General features: G+C 41.8%; 1 protein-coding gene across 1 annotated transcript in view; it reads right to left on the reverse strand.

Moving 5' to 3' along the window:
• LOC144600620 (protein Shroom4-like) overlaps nucleotides 1–10,571 on the reverse strand; it is an 87,125-nt gene extending 76,554 nt beyond the window's left edge. The window contains exon 1 of the mRNA XM_078412425.1: nucleotides 10,446–10,571. Within this exon, the coding sequence (XP_078268551.1) occupies nucleotides 10,446–10,571 (126 nt within the window). The remainder of the gene's footprint in view (nucleotides 1–10,445) is intronic.
• Nucleotides 10,572–22,473: the final 11,902 nt, after the last annotated feature.

Below are 22,473 nucleotides of genomic sequence, written 5' to 3' on the forward strand. Positions count from 1 at the left end.
CATCTAAACCTCACACTACTTCGGCAAGGCCACCAATACAATCAAGGAAGAGACTCACCCCCAATCACTCCCTCTTCTCCTCGCCCATCAGGCAAGAGGTGTAGAAGTGTGAAAACATATACCTCCAGATTTATGCGTGTAGGAAGGAACTGCAGATACTGGTTTACACCGAAGATAGACACAAAATGCTGGAGTAACTCAGTGCGACAGGCAGTGTCTCTGGAGAGAAGGAATGGGTGATGTTTTGGGTCTTCTCTCCAGAGATGCTGCCTGTCCCACTGAGTTACTTCAGCAATTTGTATCTACCGCCAGATTCAGGGAGTTTCTTTCCAGCTGTCATCAGACAACTGAACCATCCGATCAATAATTAGAGAGCAGTCCTGAGCTATTATCTACTTCATTGGAGACCCTTGAATTATCTTTCATTGGACTTTACCTTGCACTGAACATTATTCCCTTTATTGTGTAACTGTATACTGTGGATGGCTTGATTGTAATCATGTTTGGTCTTTTCACTGACTGGTTAGCATGCAACAAAAAGCTTTTTACTGTACCTTGGTTCACGTGACAAGAAACTGAACTAAACTACTGAACATGCTTGGTGAACTCACCATTTCAGGAACAGTGAAACTGAATATTTGCTGCATTTCTAAATCTATGCTTAACTTGCATAGAAGATGACAAAAATAGGAAATATTTGTCTGTGGCAGTATATTATGTGAAAAAAACTGGAGAACTGGCTAATTATTTTAAAGTGCAAATAAATAAGCTGTAAATAACTTTGGGATCAACCAGATAAACCACCTGAAATGTTCTCCTCCATTACTTTGCCTTGTACAGAGATTTCATGTTTTTAAATACGTTTAAAGTTGAATGTAAAGGCCTTGGGCAAGATCATTACCTGCTTATACTTTCAACATGTAATTTCACCTGCAATAATTTATCTCAGAGCATGATTAATCCACCAGGATATTCAACACTGCGAGTTTCCATTCTTTAGCTGAAAACCCAAATATATTTTTGGAAAAGGCTATAACAAAATGGAAATTGGCAGAGAAAAAGCTAACAATAGCAAGACGTAGACCTGTGGGATCAACAATCATTAAACTGAGCGTGTCAATGGTTCACTATAATGGTTCACAGAGAGATATTACATAATTTAAATAGGCATTTTTTGGCACATTTGGTATTGTATTTTACTCATTGTTTATCAAAAGTTAACATTATCAGTGGTGAAATTGCCATCTATGATTCACTTTTAGTGGATAATTCAGCACCATCCCCATCTAACCACAATCTCTGCTCCTTGCCTCCAAATCAACAGGCCCAATACTTTCTTCCTTTCTTAAATCTTTTTGTTGTGAAAATTCTCTTTTAAAAGGTTAATTGAATGAGTCCAGTTTGCATATTTTTCACAATACAAGAGGGCATTAGGCCAATTTAGTCTGCCAAATCTCCGAGCAATCCTATCAATTCCCCCATTTATTAACTTCTACCCTAATATTTTTCACATGCTCATCAGTTTCACAGTACTCCAGGGGTCATTTACATCAATCAGTGCATACTTCAACTAGCAAGCGTTTGGGATGTTTGAGGAAACAGAACTGTGGGGAATACCCGCACAGACACCGGGAGAACATGCAGACTCCACACAGTCAACAGTGGATGTCTAGAGCAGTAGGCAGCAGCACTACCCGCTACACCACTGTGCTGCCTTACTTGGTGAATAACGTTTTTCTATCCTCCTGTTTAACTCTTCTAGTTGTCATCATAATCTTGTGCCACGTCATTTTGTTATCCTGCTAGACCACATTTACTTTCTCAAACTTTTCATAGTATTGAGGAACTTAACATTTACTCTCCCCAGCACTACCTTCTAATTTTCCTTTAAATCCATTGACTCCAGCTCAGTGAATAGCACTCTCACCCCCGAGTTAAGTGGTTATAGATTCAGGTTTATCTGCAGAAACCTCTTTTCTGCCATTTTAATGCTGTACTGAAGAAATGCTGCATTATTAGAAGTGCCATGTTTTTGGTCCAACTTTTAGGGGAGACATTAAACCACAGCTATGTTAGTTCTCTCAGCTGTTCGGGGCCATTGTGGGTGTTCAACAAACATCACTAAAACATAAAATCTTGCCATTATCGCACAGATGTTTGTGGAAGCTTGCTGGGTCAAAATTGCCTGTCATTTCCCGCATTATAACAGTGACAACTGCTGAAAGTATTTCATTTCATCTGGGGAATCCAGTTATTGGAAAAGACTTTAAGACTCTCCTCTATCCATGGTACACATCAGCTTGATCTAAACTGCACCTTTGCCATGTTCCAAATCGTTCCCACAAAAGTAGCCAAAACTATACACAGTGTTTCAACAGCACCCAGTTATTTGTGTCCTCATACACAGTGTTTGTGTAAATTCAGGAATTCCACTTGTCTTTTTGATGGCATGCCTGCTCTGCTGTTTAGCTGCTCAACCAGATGTGTTTTTTTCCCCAACTCCATTTTACAGTTTAGGATGTTATTTCTTTTCCCACCCTTGAAAAGAAGGTATATTTTTTCCTTTCATTCATTCATAGTATTTCAAATATTTTAAAAAAGACACGCAGCCTTATAACCAATGGTTCTCGAAGCCAATATTTGATCAGCAAAATTAAATTGTGTAGGAAAATAACTGCAGATGCTGGTACAAAGCGAAGGTACCTCAAAATGCTGGAGTAACTCAACGGGTCAGGCAGCATCTCTGGAGAGAAGGAATGGGTGACTTTTCGGGTCGAGACCCTTGCAAAATTAAATGATCATCTTACTGTGGGGATAAGTCAATGTCCTTAATTACATCACATTTTCATTGTAAAATCTTCCACAAAGTATCCTGCTGGTAGATTGCTCGCTTCTTTGCTTATGCTTTTGGAAATAATTGCATCAGATTCTCATAATTTATCTTGAGAATCGAGCCATACTATGAATCCAACTAGCATTTATTTCACTGTTTAAAAAAAAAAGTGAAATGTCTGGAGAAACAGTGCTGATTAATAACATGCGGGATATTTGAGGGCAGGATACCAAGTTTTGATCAAAGGAACTAAATATTAAGAGTATCTGGTGTTTGGGCTGAGTCAGCCAAAGAAATGGCTTCTCGTGATGGAACAAAGAAAATTGGGTCAGTAAAAAGCATTATTTCAAATTTCTCAGTTCACAAAGCTTGGCCTAATGAAATCCATTTATTCTTTACTAATATCTATGTTATGGTTTCAATAAGCACAATTCATAGGCAGCAGTCCAAACTATTAAATATTATTGGGGATATTCAAAGCCTATGAAGGTACAAGAGGGTTCGCATCAATAACAAGGAGAAAGATTATTAAGAAGATTTATTCAATCCTTGGTGGTGCTCACCAACATCTGTCTTATTGACCTCTGCTCTCAAAAATTTTAGTTTTCATAATTCTCATCTGTTTTTTCAAGTCCCTTCCTGGTCTTGGACCTCCCTATCTCTATAACCTTCTCCTATCCCCGAGATCTCTGTAATCCTCCAATCAAGTCTGGCACCGCTCCAATTTCCTCCATTCCACCACTGGTGGCCAGAACTGTCTGGGTTCCCTAGTTCCCATCAAAAGATTCCGTTCTTTACCATTCTAAGCAAATTTCACATCTAATATATTTTATATTTTAACTGCAAGTAGTTGTTGATGCATTGAAATAGCAATATACCTGGCAAAGCTCTTAAATGGGGACAAAGAAATCCAAACTCATCACTTGACTTTTCCTCATCTACAGCTCAATCAAACCTTGACAAGCAGTGGGCTATGTGTCCCCTGTGACATTTTGCACAAGCTCAGGTTTACATGAAGTGCAATATAAGAGGCTGTTCAAGAGATCACTGTCAGAGCTATGTGTGGAGGCAACAAAGGAGTGGATGAATACAGCCAGATGGGGAAGAAATGCTGATGGAGCGAATTAAGGAGGCAATAGCTGAATTCAAGTTCAAATAGGACATCAAAGGTGCAAATCATTTCATTCATCCTCTGGCCATCAAAAGCAACCCGAGCTCTGGTACAGTCTGCATGAAGTTAACACCTTGCTCCATAGACATGCAGAACGTTAATTGTCCACAGTGAAACCCCTGTGAAGTGAGTCATAGCATTCAAACGTTTGTGGAATTGTGGGAAATGGGTTTAGTATCAGTATAGGTTAACAGAAATGTTTACCTAATGGCTGGGGTGGACTTGGTGGCCAAAGTGTCTGTTTCTGTGCTGTATGACTGTCGTGTTTTTATAGCTCCAATTGTCAGTCATTGAGTCATGCAGCTTGTAAACAAGCACTTTAGCCAAATAGTCCATGCCGATTTAAGATGTCCTATATAACCGAGTCCCATTTGGCCTATATCACTCTGAACCTTTCCTATCCGTTTACCTCTCCAAGTGTCTTTTAAATCTTATTATATTGTACCTGCCTCAACCACCTCCCCAGGCAGGTCATACCCTGCGGCACAGTGGCGCAGCGGTAGAGTTGCTGCCTTACAGCGAATGCAGCGGCGGAGACTCAGGTTCGATCCTGACTACGGGCGCCGTCTGTACGGAGTTCGTACGTTCTCCCCGTGACCTGCGTGGTTTTTCTCCGAGATCTTCGGTTTCCTCCCGCACTCCAAAGACGTACAGGTATGTAGGTTAATTGACTCGGTAAATGTAAACATTGTCCCTAGTGTGTGTAGGATAGTGTTAATGTGCGGGGAGCACTGGGCGGCACGGACTCGGCGGGTCGAAGGGCCTGTTTCCGCGCTGATTCTATAAATCTAAAAAAAATCTAAATCTAAAAAATACCCACCACCCTCTGAGTGAAAAAGTTGCCCCTCAGGTTCCTATTAAATCTTTCCTTTCCCAACTGAAACCCATGTCCTCTGGGTCCACCAGTCTCCTCATCCTGGTCCTCACGTTTCACCCTACCAGTCTTCGCATCGAACACATTATTCTCCGACATTTCCATCACCACCAGCATGATTCCACCTCCAGTCACATATTCCCATCCCCACCCCTTTCTGCCTTCTACAGAGACCACTCCCTCCACCACTCCTTGGTTCATGCACCCCTTCCCACCCAAACCACCTCCTCCGCAGGTACTTACCCCTGCAACTAAACAAGATGTAACACCTGTACCTATACCTCCTCCCTCGCCTCCATCTAGGGACCCCAGGAGTCCTTCCAGGTGAGATGAAACTCCAAATGCACCTCATCTACTGCATCCAATGTTCCTGATGTGGCCTCCTGTATATCGGCAAGACCAAGCGTAGACTTGGCGACCATTTTGCCAAACAAGCGCTGGATCCGCCAAGGCCTACCTCATCTCCCGGTTATTAAACATTCTAGACGGATAGGAAAGGTTCAGAATGATATAGGCCAAATGTGGGTAAATGGGACTAGCTTATATAGGGCATCTTAAATCGGCATGGACGATTTGGCTAAAGTGCTTGTTTACAAGCTGCATGGCTCAATGACCGATAATTGGAGCTATAAAACACGATAGTCATACATCCTATTCCATACTGACATTTCTGTCCTGGGCCTGCTCCAGTGGAATGAGGCTACACACAAACTGTAGGAATAGCACCTCATATTCCACTTGGGTAGCCTACAAACCAAATGGTATGAACATTGAATTCTCCAATATTAGGTAACTACATTCCCCTCCCCCAAAGAAAAACCCTGTGCTCCAGTTATTTCTCACCTTCCCCCTCCCCCCCCACTACATTCCTTCCTCTAGTTTCACAATTCTTCAATCCTTTTGCCTCACGCCTTCTGTTTTTTTAGTCTCCGCCTTTGCCCAACCATCTGCCTATCAAACCCCCCCCCCCCCCTCACCTGTTTCCACCTATCACCTGTCAGGCCTTGTCCTGCCCTTCCTCACTCCCAGCCCCCCTACAACCAGCCTGACCCGAAACATCACCAATCCACGTTCTCCAGAGGTGCTGTCTGATCCGCTGAGTTACTCCAGCACCTTGTATCAGCACCGTAGGTGGCTGCTATTTGTATACATTGGGTATGCAGCAAAGAATTTCACTGTGCCTAGTCACGTGACAATAAAGTATTCCATTCCATGTACCTTCCTCTGGTTCTTGATTCCCCAACCTTGGTTAAAAGACTCTGTAAGATCACCCGTTAGCCTCTTGTACTCCTGGGAATAAAGTTGCGGTTTGCCAAATCTCTCCACATAGCTCAGGCTCTCCAGTCCTGACAAAACATTCTCGTAAATCATCTCTGCACTCTCTAGATTAACAACATCCTTCCGATAGCAGTGTGAAAAAAACTGAACACTATACTCCAAATGCAGCCTCACCAACGTCTCATACAACTGCAACATGACCTCCCAACTTCTATATTCAATACTGACTGATGAAAGCCAATGTACCAAAAGTCTTTTTGACCACCCTATCTACCTGAGACTCCACTTTCAAGGAACCATGCACCTGCACTCCTAGAATCCTCTGCTCTACAACACTTCCCAGAGCCCTACCATTCACTATGTAGGTCCTGCCCACGTTAGAGCTCCCAAAATGCAACACCTCACACTTTTCTGTGTTAAACTCCATCAAGCCCACCTGGCCAATCAATCACGATCCTGCTGCAATTTTTCACAGCCAGCTTCACTATCTGCAAAACCACCCACTTCTGTTTCATCTGCAAACTTGCTAAACTTGCCGTGTGTGTTCTCATCCAAATCATTGATATAGATGACAAACAGTAACGAGCCCAGCACCGAACCCTGAGGCACACCACCAGTCACAGGCCTGCAGTCCAAGAAGCAACCTTCCACCATTACCCTCTGCTTCCTTCCATGGAGCCAATTTGCTATCCATTTAGCTATCTATCCCATGCGATCTAATCTTCCAGAGCAGCCTGCCATGCGGAACCTCGTCGAATGCTTTGCTGAAATCCATTTATACATCATCTACAGCTCTGCCCTTATCAACCTTTTGGTCTTCAAAAAACTCCGATTTGTGAGATGCAACCTCCCACGTACAAAACCATGCTGACTATCCCTAACCAGCCCTTGTCCCTCCAAATGTCTGTATATCCCATCCCTCAGAATACTCTCTAGCAACTTTCCAACTCCAGATGTTAAGGTCACTGGGCTACAGTTCCCAGCAATTTCCCTGCAGCCCTTCTTGAATAGAGTACAACATTTGCCATCCTCCAGTCTTCCGACACCTCTCCTGCATTTAAAGACGACTCATAAATTTCAATCAGGGCTTCCACAATTTCTGCTCTGGTTCCCCACAATGTCCTCGGATATATCTGCTCAGGCCCTGGGGATCTGTCTACCTTCTTCATACACGATAGTACCTTCAGAACCTCTTTGACCGTAACGCTGACTGCTCTCAAGACACTTCCATTGACTGCCCCAAGTTCCTGCGTCCTCCTGTCTTTCTTCTCGGTAAATACAGGGGAGAAATACTTATTGAGAACCTTGCCCATCTCCTGTGGCTCCACACAGAGTTGATCGCTTTGATTCCTGAGGGGTCCTACCCTCGCTCTAGTTACCCTTATCCCCCTTAAGCATTTATAACATTTCTTGGGATTGCCCTTAATGTTATCTGCCAGAGCCATCTCCTGGTCCCTTTTTGCCCTTCTGATTTCCTTTTTTACTTTGTTCCTTAGTTCCCGAAACTCCTCCAGCGATACACTTGATCCCAGCTTCCAGTACTCGCATGCCAGCTCTGGGTATTCTTGGAACCTTCTCACCTCCAATTGTTTCCTTGTTACAAGCATCCTTGGCATGGCAGGACTGCAGAGCTTTGATCTGATCCACTGGTTATGAAGTCACAGAGCTGTCTACTGCACACTCTGATTACTGTTTTGCATTTTGTCTTGTGCTACATTTTCACCAGTTGACACCTCACTTTTAGTTAAGTCTGGTGCTGCACCTAACTTGCGTTCTGCACTCATTGTTTCCGGGTTCATTCTCCTGGCTTGATAGTAATAGTAGGAGATCGAGAATCTCTCCAAGACAAGAATGTCTCTATTACATTTGTACAGCTATATCTTTGTCACATGCCATCACATCCAAGGTCACCACTGACCAAAGACCTAACAAGATCTACTCTGCTTTAAAAGGTCAGAGACTGGAGATTCCGCAATCATTTGACGTTACAAACCATTTCCAACAAAACAAACCAGAGTGTGGTGGAATACTCTCAACTTGCCTAAATGACCAAAAGCCAGTATACTCAACAGCACATTGACAAAACAGTCTTCTTGATTGGTACGCCATCCACTGCACTGAACATTCACTCCCTCCTTCTGTAGAATGCCATGACTGCAGTGTACATCGTCTCCACGATACAGTACATCTCTTTAATGTTTGTTTGTTACAGTATCTCCCAAGTACAGAATCTTTACTACACAGAGAATGGTAGATGTATGTATACCAACATAGAGAATGGTAGATGTATGTATACCAACATAGAGAATGGTAGATGTATGCATGCACCACAATCTGCAGGTTCCTTTCCAAGTCACAGACCAACTTGATTGGGAACCATAATCTCCTTCGGTCATCAGATTCAGGTTAGTTTATTGTCATACACACCAGTGGGGGGGGAGGGGTGGGGGTGGAATTGAATTCCTTGTTCACATGATGCTCAGAGTAAACTGGTGATGACAAATACAGCAAATGCAAACCAGCAGAATGGTGCAAAGACTGTTGTGCCATCTGAAGTGGTTCAAATACAATTAAAGTGCAATAATGGAATAACCGAATGAATTAGAGTTAGGGCGGCACTGTGACACAGCTGGTAGAGCTGCGGCCTCATAGCACCAAGGACCTAGGTTCGATCCTGATCTCGGTTGCTGTCTGTGTGGAGTTTGCACGTTCTTCACATGGATTTCCACAAGGTGCTCCGATCTCCCCCGACATGCGGGTTTGTAGATTAATTGTCCTCTGTACAATTTGCTCCTAATGCGCAGGGAATAGATGCAAAAGAGATAACATCGAACTAGCTTAAATGCGTGACTGATGGTTGGCATAGGCTCGATGGGCCGAAGGGCATGTTTCCTTTCTGAATCTCGAAAGAATGAAAGTACAAGGCAGCATATAGATGTGACTGGTTCAGGAGTTTGAAGTTTTCACTGGGTCAAAATCTTGGAATCTCTGCACTATGGGGATTCATTCACCACATGATCTTTCTGCAGTCGAAAAGTTGGCACACCACCAATTTTTTCCAATGGTATTTGGAGGTGGGCATTAAATGCAGGTCTGGCTAAGAATGGACAAATCTCATGAAAAAAAATGTAAAGAAAAAGTTATTGGCCGACGAAAAGGTCCAGCAGGCATTTCGAATTCGCGGGGGGGAGGGGACGGACACGTCAAAAAATCAGCCAGCCAAAAGTTCTGAACAAGTCGCAACTTTAATTGAAATCCTCTTTGGCCCCTGATAATCAGTGGTTGTAAAGTGGGTTTTTTTCCCCCCTCACTAAATTGTCTCTCGTTAATTCGAGATGGAGCGATGTTATCTCTCCCATATAGAGCCATGTTATCTCTCCCTTTACACAGCATTGGGTTTTGTCTTCTGGGGATGTTAACTCAAACAGCTTGCAAAGGCGAGATGAAATCACCGCACATCAGGCAGGGACTGAACTTCAACTGGAACTGCACGGCGATGGGGGAGGGGCGAAGGGGTTAATCGGTAACAATGTAGCAGAAAGTGTAACTAGAAGGGAATTATAACGTATCCCTCATGTATTAGGCGAAGTAGTGTCCCGGCTGCTCTGTGAACCACAGTCGTTGTTTGCTTACTTACTGACTGTTTTAGTTGTGAAGGAACTGCGGGGAGTTTCAATGGAGAAGGATCGTTAATCATTTACACAGTAAAACATCAGCCGTCTGGCACCAGCCCCTGCCCCTCTGCTCCCCAAGCTGAGCAATAAACCTTATAGGAAGTTTACCAAGATGGTAAACAATCCCATTGCAATACCACAGCAATGCACACATTTAGAATGAACAAAACCTGCAATTACAACAACAAAAAACGGAAACATACCCTTCACCACCTCCAGAAATACACCTCAGAAAAGGCAGTTATGCAGCCTGCTGTTAGTTTTTAAAACATACCTCCTAGCTGCTCCTTTTAAACAAGCGAACTTTCTACAGAAATTAGATTACTTTTCCTTTCCAAAGCAATTTAAAGCGCATTCCCCAAATTCCCTTCCAACAGCAGGCTGTTGAGAACAGCCATGTATGCATGTATGCCGAACACTAACGCATAGTTTGCACTCCGATGTAAAGTATTCCCCACTCTCAACTCGCCATCCCCTCCCCCGAACTCCACTACCCCAGACAAGTCAAAACGTGGTCGAACAACACAGGAGTGAACTCCTTGCACGGTTTCAACAAGGAGCTAAATCATGAACACTTGGTTTAACGGGAGCAAAGACTCAAAGTTTTGTCTTTACCTTTGAGATGGTGAGGGGCTCTCCATGTTCCAGTCCCCCTTTTAGGGTAAAGCCCCATGGAGCTCCACCTTGTAACTGAACATGAATGTGTTGGTAGATGCTAACCGCCTCCCTGCTGCGCTCCATAATCTGAGATTGCTCGGAGTTCCATCACATTCCCATTGATTTTTTTTGGTTCGTTTTTCCCCTACTAACTGCTATATTACATCCATTACGGAAATGACATTGAAACACAACTCGCCCTCTCCTCCAACTGCCTGCTCCGGAATTGACAACCAGCTCAGCAAATCACCAGCTTCTCTCCTGCGGGAGGCGAGCCAATGTAGCAGAAGGCCGGGTCTGGGATTCCAGTGCAAGCCCTTCTCCACTTTACCGCTTTAACCCGTTTGTCGTGTCACCCGTCCCTAGGAAATCTGGAAGTAATCGGATTCATAAAATTGCTTAATTCTTCGACCGAAAAGCACGTGCCTTCACTCTCATAACAAATTTGAAAATGTTTAAAAGTTTTTTTTTGTCTCTTTAAATACGCAGAGTTGGTTTCTCACTTTGAATTTTCCTTTGTTCCAGTTTTACCGTTGTTTTATTTTCATGAAACCGTGCGCCACACAATGGGGCCAGTCGGCCCATCAAGTCTGTTCTATCCTTTGAAAGGCCACCAGGTCCACTGCCTAGCATTTAAAAAATGTTAATTCCTATTCTGAAATTGATGTCTTGTGTTGAATGGGCACAACAATCTTTACTTTATCATAATGTTCATGTTGCAAGAACCTCAAGTCTGGACGAGGGAGAGCCATAGCTAATCTAGATTTGGTTTTCATCCAAGATTTACCCCAGCTAAAAAAATCACCAAAACCTTTCAGAGTTGAGGATGTTGGCTGTTATTCACTCCTTTTTTTGGAAGCAATCTGTGCAGACTAAAATTTACACTTATCTGATGGACCTTTGTGGAGGATAAAATATAAAGAGCCTCCAGCAGAACCAAGCGACAATAAATTAAACTCAAACTAAACTCAAGCTCAGACGAAATGTGACACCATGCAGTGGAGATAGCCAACCTTCAATTTTTCTCTGTGGCTGAAGATTGTGTTTGATCTTGCTTACACAATAGTGACGTGTACTTTCAAAGAAATGTACTGTTACTTTTTAAGTGCTTGGCATTGTGAAAACGTATATGAAAGTACACATATTGTTACTGGCCAGACAATGTTTGGCTCTGGTTTTAAAACAGATTTGCAACTTAATCTCTGTCATATGATTATCTGTGTGCTTCTCCAGTATTGATTTGTAAATAAATCTGTTCATTCTATTTCACACAGAGATGTGATTTTTTTTTGCAGTTTGCATTAAAAGATGAAGACCCTTCATCAGGAAACCCATTGTCTGCTTCTCTCTCCACAAATGATTCCAGATTTGCTGAGTATTTTCAGCATTTTTTGTTTTTTCAGATTTTAATTTTAGTTTGTATTTCAGATTTTCAGCATCTGCACTTTTTTGTTATGCGTGCTGGAAACATAGAAGGGTCTCGACCCGAAACATCACTCATTCCTTCTCTCCCGAGATGCTGCCTGACCTGCTGAGTTACTCCAGCATTTTGTGAAATAAATACCTTCGATTTGTACCAGCATCTGCAGTTATTTTCTTACACTGCTGGAAACATAGGTTCACTTAGGTAAACATAGGCTACTTACCCTCTCACAAAATACATAAGGGCTTAGAATTCAGCGCTCACTAGGAAAACTCTAGAAAAACACTTTATTGTTGCAAACCAATTTAGTTATTGTGAGAAAGTGTGAAACATTACAAATATGCCCATGTAGTTTTTAGTCATACTAGTTTGGGGTAATGGGGATCTACATTCATATGAAATCATATAACCATCTTAGCACTGTTCTGTAAATTCCATAAGAAATTCATTTTTTGATAGTAAAAGAAAACTTACACCCCCCCCAGCCCACACCTCCATGGTCAGTCAGAGCTTCACATTACCATGCTATTCAGTAATATCCAATTACTCAAGCAGACATTTGGATTTCTGTCGTTTTGGTAAATAGGTTTCTGAACTCAAAAATTATAATTGCCCCTTGCATTGTCTAGCAGTGTTAGAATGTTTATGTATAAACTGTGTAAGTCACATAATATGTTACCGAGCTCTTGGTGCCAGGTTTACAAGTCTGCACTGAATCACTTTCTCCCAGCTTGCATAACCACTATCATAATATGATTTAACCTTGGCACAGGTAGAGAGGAATGGGAAAATCAGCCAGGATTCTTGTTCCTAGCCCGTATTTAGTTCTCATATTTGAAAATTTTGCTTTGGTGATATCAGGTGAAGATCAGATTGGCTTCAGCAGTGAAATTCTATGTGGCCACAAAACCAGTACATGTTCATTGTATGCATAAGACCACAGGACAAAGGAGTAGAATTAGGCCATTCAGCCCATTGAGTCTATTTCACTGTTCAAACATGGGTGATCTATTTTTTCCTCTCAACCACATGTACAATTTTTTTTAAAATGCAGATGCTGTACACCTGAATTAAAAAAATCGAAAATATTGGTAGCACTCAGCTGGTCAGGTAGCATTCTTGGAAAGACAGTGGACACGTGAGACACTGAAGTGTTCTGGACTTGAATTATAAATTATTTTTTCTTTCCACAGATACTTCCTGACCTGCTGAGTAAATATCAAACATTAATTCATTCTAATAAGTTGAAAAATGGAAAATAAATCCAACATATATTTTCTACATTTTACAACATACTTATAACTATGCTGGACAAGGAACTGAAGATTCTGGAATCTTGATCTACACACAAACTGAGAAACTCAAAGGATCAAGCAGCATCTGTGGAGGAAATGGACAGATGCCATTTCGGGTTGGGATCCTACTTCAGATTGATGATGGGAGAGAAAACTGTAATAGAGAGGATGGGTTAGGGCAAAGACTGGCAAATGATAGGTGGGTACAGATCAGGGGACTGGTTAGCAGATGCGTGGAGATCGACACAAAGGCTCAAGGTGAAAAGGAGGCAAAAGGGTGTCAGGTCTGGAAAGGGGAGGTGAAATATTAACCAGAGGGAGGGATAGGAGTGAGAGGAAAGGGGATAAAAGGAAGTATGACATAAGGGGATGGGTGATGAGTGATGGGGGGAAGGGGGAGCAGGGTGATTGGGGTTGCGGGTGATGGTGGGGAAGATGGGTGGGCACTGGAGTGAGGGAGGCATGGGAAAGAGAGGGGGTGATAGGGGTATTAATGTTCATAAAACTCAATGTCCATACCATTGGGTTGTAAGTTACCCAAGCGGAATATGAGGTGCTGTTCTTCCAGTTTGTGTGTGGTTTCACACCGGCAATGAAGGAGGCCAAGGACAAAAAGATCAGTATGGGAATGGAAAGGGAAGTTAAGGGATCTAGCCCTTAGATTAATAAGGGATCTGGCAGGCCTTTGTGGACAGAGCACAAGTGTTCGGTGAAATAGTCGCCTCATCCAGACTTGGTCCCGCCAATGTAAAGCAGGCCAGATCGGGAGCACCAAATGCAAGACAGGGTTGGAGAAGGTGCACATGACACTCTGTCTCATGAAGGGCTCCTGGGGACTTTGGATGAAAGTGAGAGAGGAAGTGTAGCAGCGGTAGAGTTGCTGCTTTACAGCGAATGCAGCGCCGGAGACTCAGGTTCGATCCTGACTACGGGTGCTGCACTGTAAGGAGTTTGTACGTTCTCCCCGTGACCTGCGTGGGTTTTCTCCGAGATCTTCGGTTTCCTCTCACACTCCAAAGACGTACAGGTATGTAGGTTAATTGGCTGGGTAAATGTAAAAATTGTCCCTAGTGGGTGTAGGATAGTGTTGGTGTACGGGGATTGCTGGGCGGCACGGACTTGGTGGGCCGAAAAGGCCTGTTTCCGGCTGTATATATATGATATGATATGATATGATATGAAGGGGGCAGGTTGGGTGAAAAAGGATGAATACAGGACAATGAATCTCATATGGACAACATGAAGAAGCATTGCTGTGTATATCCTGTTCAAACCAGAGTTGCCACATGGAAGGCTTTGAAGAAACTTTGAATAGAAATTATTCCCTGATTTTGAGGAAACCAAAAGCATTAATGAGCTCTGAATGAAATTGGTTGATGGCATGGGTCAGGGAATGAAACTGGGAAGATCCTTGAGTGAGCAAATTGACTGGTTGCATCATGGCTTGGTCCATAACTCGAATGCCCAGGAACGAAGGAGATTATAAAATGTGGTGAACACTGCCCAGTCCAACATCAAGGTCCAACATGAAGGAGGTGCTGTCTCAAAAAGGCAGCCAACATCAATCATCAAGGACCCACACCATTCTGGCCATGCTCTCATTTCACTCCTGCCATGAGGAAGAAGTTATGAGTCTGAAAGCTGTAACATTCAGGTTCAGGAACAGCCTCTTCCCAATGATGACAAATTGCCTTTGTTGCACTAGGGACTGGGGTTTGTTTTGTTTTTTTTGCACTATGTTAGTTTTTAAATTTATTTAACTTTATAATGTTTAGTTTCTTATATTATCTATTAAGTACTGTGTTTACAAACCTGTAAACCTGACACTTTGGTCAACGTGGGTTGTTTTTAAATGTGCTATACAAATAAAATTGACTTGACTTGACTTGACTTGACTGTTGTGCTACTGCGCATAGGAATTTCATTGTTCTGTTTCGGTACATAGGACAATAAAGCACTCTTGACTCTGTGATTTGTAGATACCCTGAGTTACTCAGCATTACACTTGGGAGCACCGCCAAGAACATAAAGGGACCCGCGTGGGTGAGCTGCCGAGAATGAAGAGGGACCTGGTGTGGGGAGGCCGTCAAGAACGAAGAGGGACCATTGTGACTACATTGAACGCTTTGTAGCTTTGTCGACGCCCTTTTTGCATACTCTTTGCATACTTTGTGTATGGTATCCAAAACAAAGAATTTCACTAGGATATGTCACGTGATATTAAAGTATCATTCATAATACGAAGCAGAACTTTTCCGACTCACAATTCTGCTTTTCCTGCCGTCAAGGAGTGGGGCTGATGGAGATAAGATAACAAACACGATTGAGAGATTTACATGAGTTGTCACAAAGATACCAAGCCATCAGGTTTGGTCTTCCAGAGGACATCATCCTCGACTGCCAGCTGTGGACAAAAGGGCTGTAAGTCCTCTGGAAGTTTCACTATCCAAACAAAGATTGTTGATGTTGTAATTTAATTAAAAACTAGTCGTTTTTTTGCTGGAGTTCTTGTTATTTTTTAATTTTCTCATTCATGGGATGTGATATTGTTGGCATTTGTTTTCCATCTTTAATTGCCCTTAAACTCAGGGGAAACTTTTTTTGCTCAGTGGTTAGTCCGTATCTGGAACAAGTTGCAAGAGGAAGCTACAGAAGCAGATACAATTGTGACTTTCTGAAGACATTTGGACAAATTTATGGATTGGATGGGTTAGAGTGAAATGGGACAAATACAAGCAAATGGGACTAGCCCTGAATGCATGTTGGTCATCAGGAAGAAGCTGGGTCAAAGGGCCTGTCTAGCTCTTTCATCCTCCGGCGCACTTCTTTCCCTGAAAAAGAGAGAATATTAAAATGGAAACAAATTGTCTGGAAATTGAGCAACATAACCTAAGTCCTTAGGAGCACTCTTCCTCCTGTTCCCCCTCGTTCACCTCCAACATGAATTCAGTTGCAAAACTCCCTAGTAGCTGGAAGAGTGTTGTTTGTATTGTGATGCCCTTAAGAGGTGGCTGCAAAGATCACCCCTGCTGATCTGACATCTGCAAAAATTTACAATATAGTCCTGTCATACAGCATGCAAACACTCCCGTTGGCCCAACCTAACCATGCCGACCAAGATACCCCATCCAAGCTAGTCCCATTTGCCCGCAGTTGGCCCATAATCCCTCTATATCTTTCAAATCCATGTAGCTGTCCAAATGTCTTTTAAATGGTGTTATTGTATGTACCTCAACTACTTCATCTGGCAGCTCAGTCCATATACCCACCGTCCTCTGGATTTATTAACAGATCAATGGGCAACACTGTGTTGAAACCACAAGTCAGTTTCAGTGTGACGTTACACAAGGAAAACCCACAACGTTGCATGAACTCTATAGTTGAAGTAATTGGTTTTTCTGCAACTTTCACAAAAAACATTTGGGTGACCTCAACCCCATTTCAATGGCAAAGTAAAAGAAAACACCACAGAACTATTTACAGGCCCAGAGATGTTATATGTATCACTTTGGTACAGATTATTATAAATGTGGAATATTCCTTCGGGCAACTTTAAAAATGCTATTTTAAGTTACATTAAAAAAATATTTCCTTTCAACCTTTTTCTCTATCTTCCTTAATCCAATTGTTCTTTCCTAGGATTTATCTTCCTGGACCTCATTTGACCTTGAATGAATCCATTCAAGTTGCCAATTCTTCCTTCTACACCTGTTAAGTTCATTATTGTTCATAATAAGGCTCATTATTATCATTATAAGGGTGTCAGGGGTCACAGGGAGAAGGCAGGATAATGGGAGATAGGCACCAAAAGCAGGACTACCTCAGCGGGTCAGACAGCATCCCTGGAGAAAAGGAATTGGTGGCATTTTGGGTCGGGACCCTTTTTCAGATATATTCAGGCAGGATAATGAGGTTGAGTGGGAAAGATAGATCAGCCATGATTGAATGGCGGAGTAGACTTGATGGGCTGAATGGTCTAATTCTGCTCCAAGAACTAGAACATATTCAGCTTGATCAAGATATGTGTTATTTCTAACTCTGGATACCTATTTCACCCACCATGATCAAACTACACCTTATTTACACATAAAAATGGTCCAGAAAGGGTTATTAAAGTTAACAGTTTCTCTCTCCACAGATGTTGCTTGACCTGCTAAGTATTTTCAGCCTTCAGCATTATCTTTTTTTACATCAAATGGTTCAGCCTTTGGTTGAGTTTATTGAGAACAGGGGCATGCACAGGACTAAGGAAGAGTAGCAACTGCACAGTGCCCCCTCCAATGTTATTAAATGTGCCAAGAACATGTATGCGTAGAGATGTGTGTACCCCTTACAATTAGTAAAGTTAAATTCCTGATCCTGGCTAAGAGAGAGTCATACACAAGGACAGCCTCATTGATCTGTTTTAAGCTGATAACCACTTGTATTTAAACTACAAAGCAAAATCCTGCAGAAGTTAGAAATTTGAAATAAACATTGAAAGTGCTAGAAATACTTAACAAATCAGGCAGCATCTGTGGAAAGAGAAAGAGCTTTTCTCATTCTCAATGAAAGTCATCAATCTTATGACCAAGGTTGATCTTTGTTCTTCTCTCTCTGCTGCTGCTTTCTTTTGGAGTCTTTTAGAACAATAAAAAGTAATTTCATTTCAAACATAAAATGTGGTGATCCAGGAAACATCACATATTTGTCACATGATCACCACAAGCTTTCTGTGACTCAAGGACAGTGCAAGAATTCAAGTACACATTTCGTCCAAATTTAGAAACTGTATTATGAATTGTCATAAAGGAGACATGAAAAAGGAAACCAATCAACATATGAGACATTAACTCTTCTCCAGAGATGCTGTCCAACCACTGAATATTTCCAGCATTTGCCATTTTTATTTTTGATCTCCAACTTACACAGTATATTGCTTTTGAAGAACCATCCCATTTCTGTGGGAGTTGTCCAATTAATCATGCTTCCCTGCTCCTTTGGCAATGATGGTCAAAAAATGTCCTTTATTTACATGTCCAATTCTTTATTATTAGTTTTGATTCATGCAGATTGCCTCATTCAGTCTGTTACTGAAGCTAGTCTGGACAGTTTTTACATTTCCTTTCATTAATGAAGCAATCAAACTCATCTTGGAGGTCGACAATGCTTAAAGTTGTTCTGGTGAGTTGGGCTTCAGCCAAAGCCTTGCAGCATATGTCTGAATAAACAGCTTGCATGCCTACAAATGATAGCATTCCTACATCTGATTCACAGTCTGAAATTCACAAAAGCAATTTCCAATTTCCTTCAGAGTGCCAACAATTTGGTTGCAGCAAGAGCCAAGAGCTTGCATTCAAGGCAATCAACATATCAAACAATACCGTAACGTTGAATGCAGCATTCTCTGTTTTCTCTGTTTATTTGAAAAGAACATAAACCATCTTACTTCTAGCTATTCCTGAAACACATTAAATATAAAAGAAATCAGTCACATAATATATTACCACAATTTTATAAATAGAAAGGAAACTCTAATTTTAATGTTCTGAATCACATTTAAAACCTGTTCACAGATTATGTAATCATGTTCTGTTCACCTCACACCATATAATCGATAATTGTTTCTTATGCTTATCCTCTAACTGTTGAACCCATCCCTTAGGTTCACAGAGTAACGCAAACTAGAATTCTTTTTAAAGTGCTACAAATTAACTAATAAACAAACAGGCACTACAAATAAGTATAACAAGATATTATAAAATGCTCCTGATTATTATAATGTAAAGTAATACAAAATACCAAGCACCAAGATAATCTTTGAACAGGAACAATCTTAAATAGCTTTAACCCTCAACTGCCATGTACTTCTCTGTAACTCTGAACCTGCTCACTCTGTGATTATTCAAACCAGCTTATTCCGATCTGAAAGGGTAATCACCCCTGTCTGCAGATCTCCTGCAAGCTGCCTTTTAACTTTAAGTTTCACTCATATGAACCCCAGTTTGAGTTGATCCATAACTCATCCTGGTAATAACTCAGAGAGGAGTGTATTCTTGTGTCTAGAGACCTACCTGCACCTCCTTGCTAGTTGCCAATATTAACTCTGAATCCTCATTTTGAAATACAAAAAGCACACCCATAACACGTTGATTGGTCCCACATTATTATAAGTTCACACATTGGTCAACTTGGTGAATTGCAATTGTGATTAAGGAAATGTAATTTTGTCTTCCATTTGACCATCATCACAACAACAATGCTTTAACGGGGAAGAACTGAGTTTATCAAAACTCTGAATGGTTGGTGAATAGGTTTTACTCTAAAATGATTGTGTTGTTAGAAATTCTTAAAGATTATTGATAAATCCAGATTAAGTGGAGCCATGGCTGGTTATTTACTCCCAGTCACATCTGTCCAATTTTGGTGTTTCTGCCTTTGTCCTCCTACACTCTTCCAATAAAGCCAAATACAAGCTTGAGTAACAGTACTTCATTCTGATCTAAGACATTTTACCTATATCATTAAGTCACTATTTTTCTCTCTCCACAGAAGCCAGCTAATCTGCTGAGTATTTCCAATATTATTTTTTTAATTTCCCAAGAACTGCTATGTTTTGCACCTCACAATTTGTTGTTTGTTCTTCTCACATTCTCATTTCTCACATTCACTTTCCTATTCTCTACAGATTCCGCTCTTGAACACAATGTTCATGAGGGAACTGCAGGTGCTGGGCTTAGACACTCTTAGAAACCACTGAAACGCATTGAGTGATGTAAACAACTTTCTGATGGAAGGTCATCAAAGTGAAAAGTTAAGTTTGGTTTTCTCTCCACAGCTGCTACCTGACCTGCAGAGTATCACCAGCACTTTCCATTGTTACTTATGTGTTAGCTTGTGAATTTTATTGACAACTAGACCAAATGGGTTGAGAGAAGAAACAGAATAATAATTTCAAATTCATGCGAATGAAGTCCTGGCTCCTCAGAGAATAAATCACTTTTAAACAGGTGAAACCCTGGAAGAAAGTACGAGAAAATGAGGCTCAGCCATTACTTTAGGTTTTCTATTCTTTGATGCAGAATTACATAATGACACTATCTTTTCAGAAATGTATGTCTTCCTGAATGCCAATTGTGTATATGTAACCCTCTTGGATGAGGCTCAAGATTTTTCACTTGTGAGCAAGGATGGAATGGGCAATCAATCTTAAAATTTGCCATGCTCAACGCCAATAATTTTCTCACAACCTCTCATGTTTGTCTTAATTTTATTCTACCACAGACCAACGCATGCTCACAAACTACTCTGCAGAATGATTTCTTTTACTTCACCAAATCTAGTAACCAATTCATATTTTGGCTCAGTCAAATATTTAATTGGTACTTGGCAGAAATACTCATTTAAATTTCCATCCTATGACACAAAGGCAATTCCTAATTATAATTGAATCAAAAGAGAATGTGCTTTTTGTAAAGGAACTAATTCTTTGTGATTGAAACTAGTTTCTGGAATATACTCTCTTAATTCCTTACACGGTAAAACTTTTAACACACATGCAAGAGGACATAGGAAAAGTGGAAAAGTAGGTGGAGCCTGCCATAGCTTTTGTCGTCATAACGTTTTTATAGAGACACTTCCTCTTAAAATTTAAGACTTTACTTCGCATTAAACATCACAGAACAATTCTCTTAACCGCATCTCATTCCACAGTGCTTAAATAGCTTAGATAGAACATTGGTTTAATTAAAATATTCCCTCGGCTCTGATTTAACACAGCAGCATTCTTTAACTCATGCTTTACCCATGCACACCCTCTCTATGTATATCAAGAGGAACACCCAAGTAGGAATGTGTAAGAAGGAACTGCAGATGCTGGTTTAAACCGAAGATAGACACAAAATGCTGGAGTAACTCAGCAGGGCAGGCAGCACCTCTGGATAGAAGGAATGGGTGATGTTTCAGGTAGAGACCCTTCTTCAGACTGAAGTCAGTGGAGAGGGAGATACAGGGATAAGGACGTGTAAGATGTGAAACTGAGCCAAAGGTGATAGAGATCAAGGCAAATGTAGAACAGATCATTGTTAGCTGGGAGAAGGTAACAACAAAATTAACAGAGATAAAATGTAATCGGAGACAGTCAGACTGGTCGGAGAACTGGGAAGGGGAAGGGTTGGAGAGAGAGGGAAAGCAAGGGTAACAAAGTTAGAGAAGTCAATATTCATACCTGGAGTGTAAGCTGCCCAAGTGAAATATGAGATGCTGTTCCACCCATTTGCATTGGGCCTCTGACAATGGAGAAGGCCCAGGACAGAAAGGTCACATTGGAAATGGGAGGGGGAGTTAAAGTGTTTTGCAACTGGGAGATCAGGTAGATTTAGGCGGACTGAGTGGAGGTGTTCAGCGAAATGATCGCCGAGCCTACGCTTGGTCTTGCCAATATATAGGAGTCCACACCTGGAACAGCAGATACAGTAGATGAGGTTGGATGAGGCGCAAGTGAAACTCTGCCTCACCTGAAAAGACTGTCGGAGTCCTTGAACAGAGTCAAGGGGGGAGGTATCGCGGCAAGTGTTGCATCTCCTGTGGTTGCTGGGGAAAGTACCTGCGGAGGGGGTGGTTTCGGTGGGAAGGGACAAGATAACCAGGGAGCTGTGGAGGGAACGGTCTCTGCGGAAAGCAGAAAGGGGTGGAGATGGGAAGATGTGGCAAGTGGTGGGATCCGGTTGGAGGTGGCGAAAATGTCGGAAAATGTGCTGTATGCGACGGCTGATGGGATGGAAGGTGAGGACTAGGGGGACTCTGTCCCTGTTGTGACTGAGGGAGATGGAGTAAGAGCGGAGCTGCGAGATATCGAGGAGACCCTAGTGAGGGGCTCGTTTATGATGGAAGAGGGGATCCCCCATTCCCAAAAGAATGAGAACATCTTCGATGTCCTGGTATGGAACACCTCATCTTGGGCGCAGATGAGGCGTAAATGGAGGAATTGGGAGTAGGGGTAGGAATGTCATTCAAAGTCTTTGAACTCACAGACCACTTCACACAACCTCAATGTTTGAAACAGGCTGTGGCTGCTTGAATATAAATGTACATATTAGAACTAGACCTTTAAACGTCAAAGGTATACCATGCAAACACAAACATTCAAACATCCCATATTCAATAAAGTTCTAGCCCCCACCAACTTCTCACATTCAAATCTTTGATCTCCTAACGCCACTCAGATTTTAAGAGTAGCTTGCTGCCAACCCTGAGCATGATGCCTCATCTTGCCACAATAAAGAAACAC

The sequence above is a fragment of the Rhinoraja longicauda genome, chromosome 15, assembly GCF_053455715.1.
Source record: "Rhinoraja longicauda isolate Sanriku21f chromosome 15, sRhiLon1.1, whole genome shotgun sequence".
NCBI classification, from domain to species: Eukaryota; Metazoa; Chordata; class Chondrichthyes; order Rajiformes; family Arhynchobatidae; genus Rhinoraja; species Rhinoraja longicauda.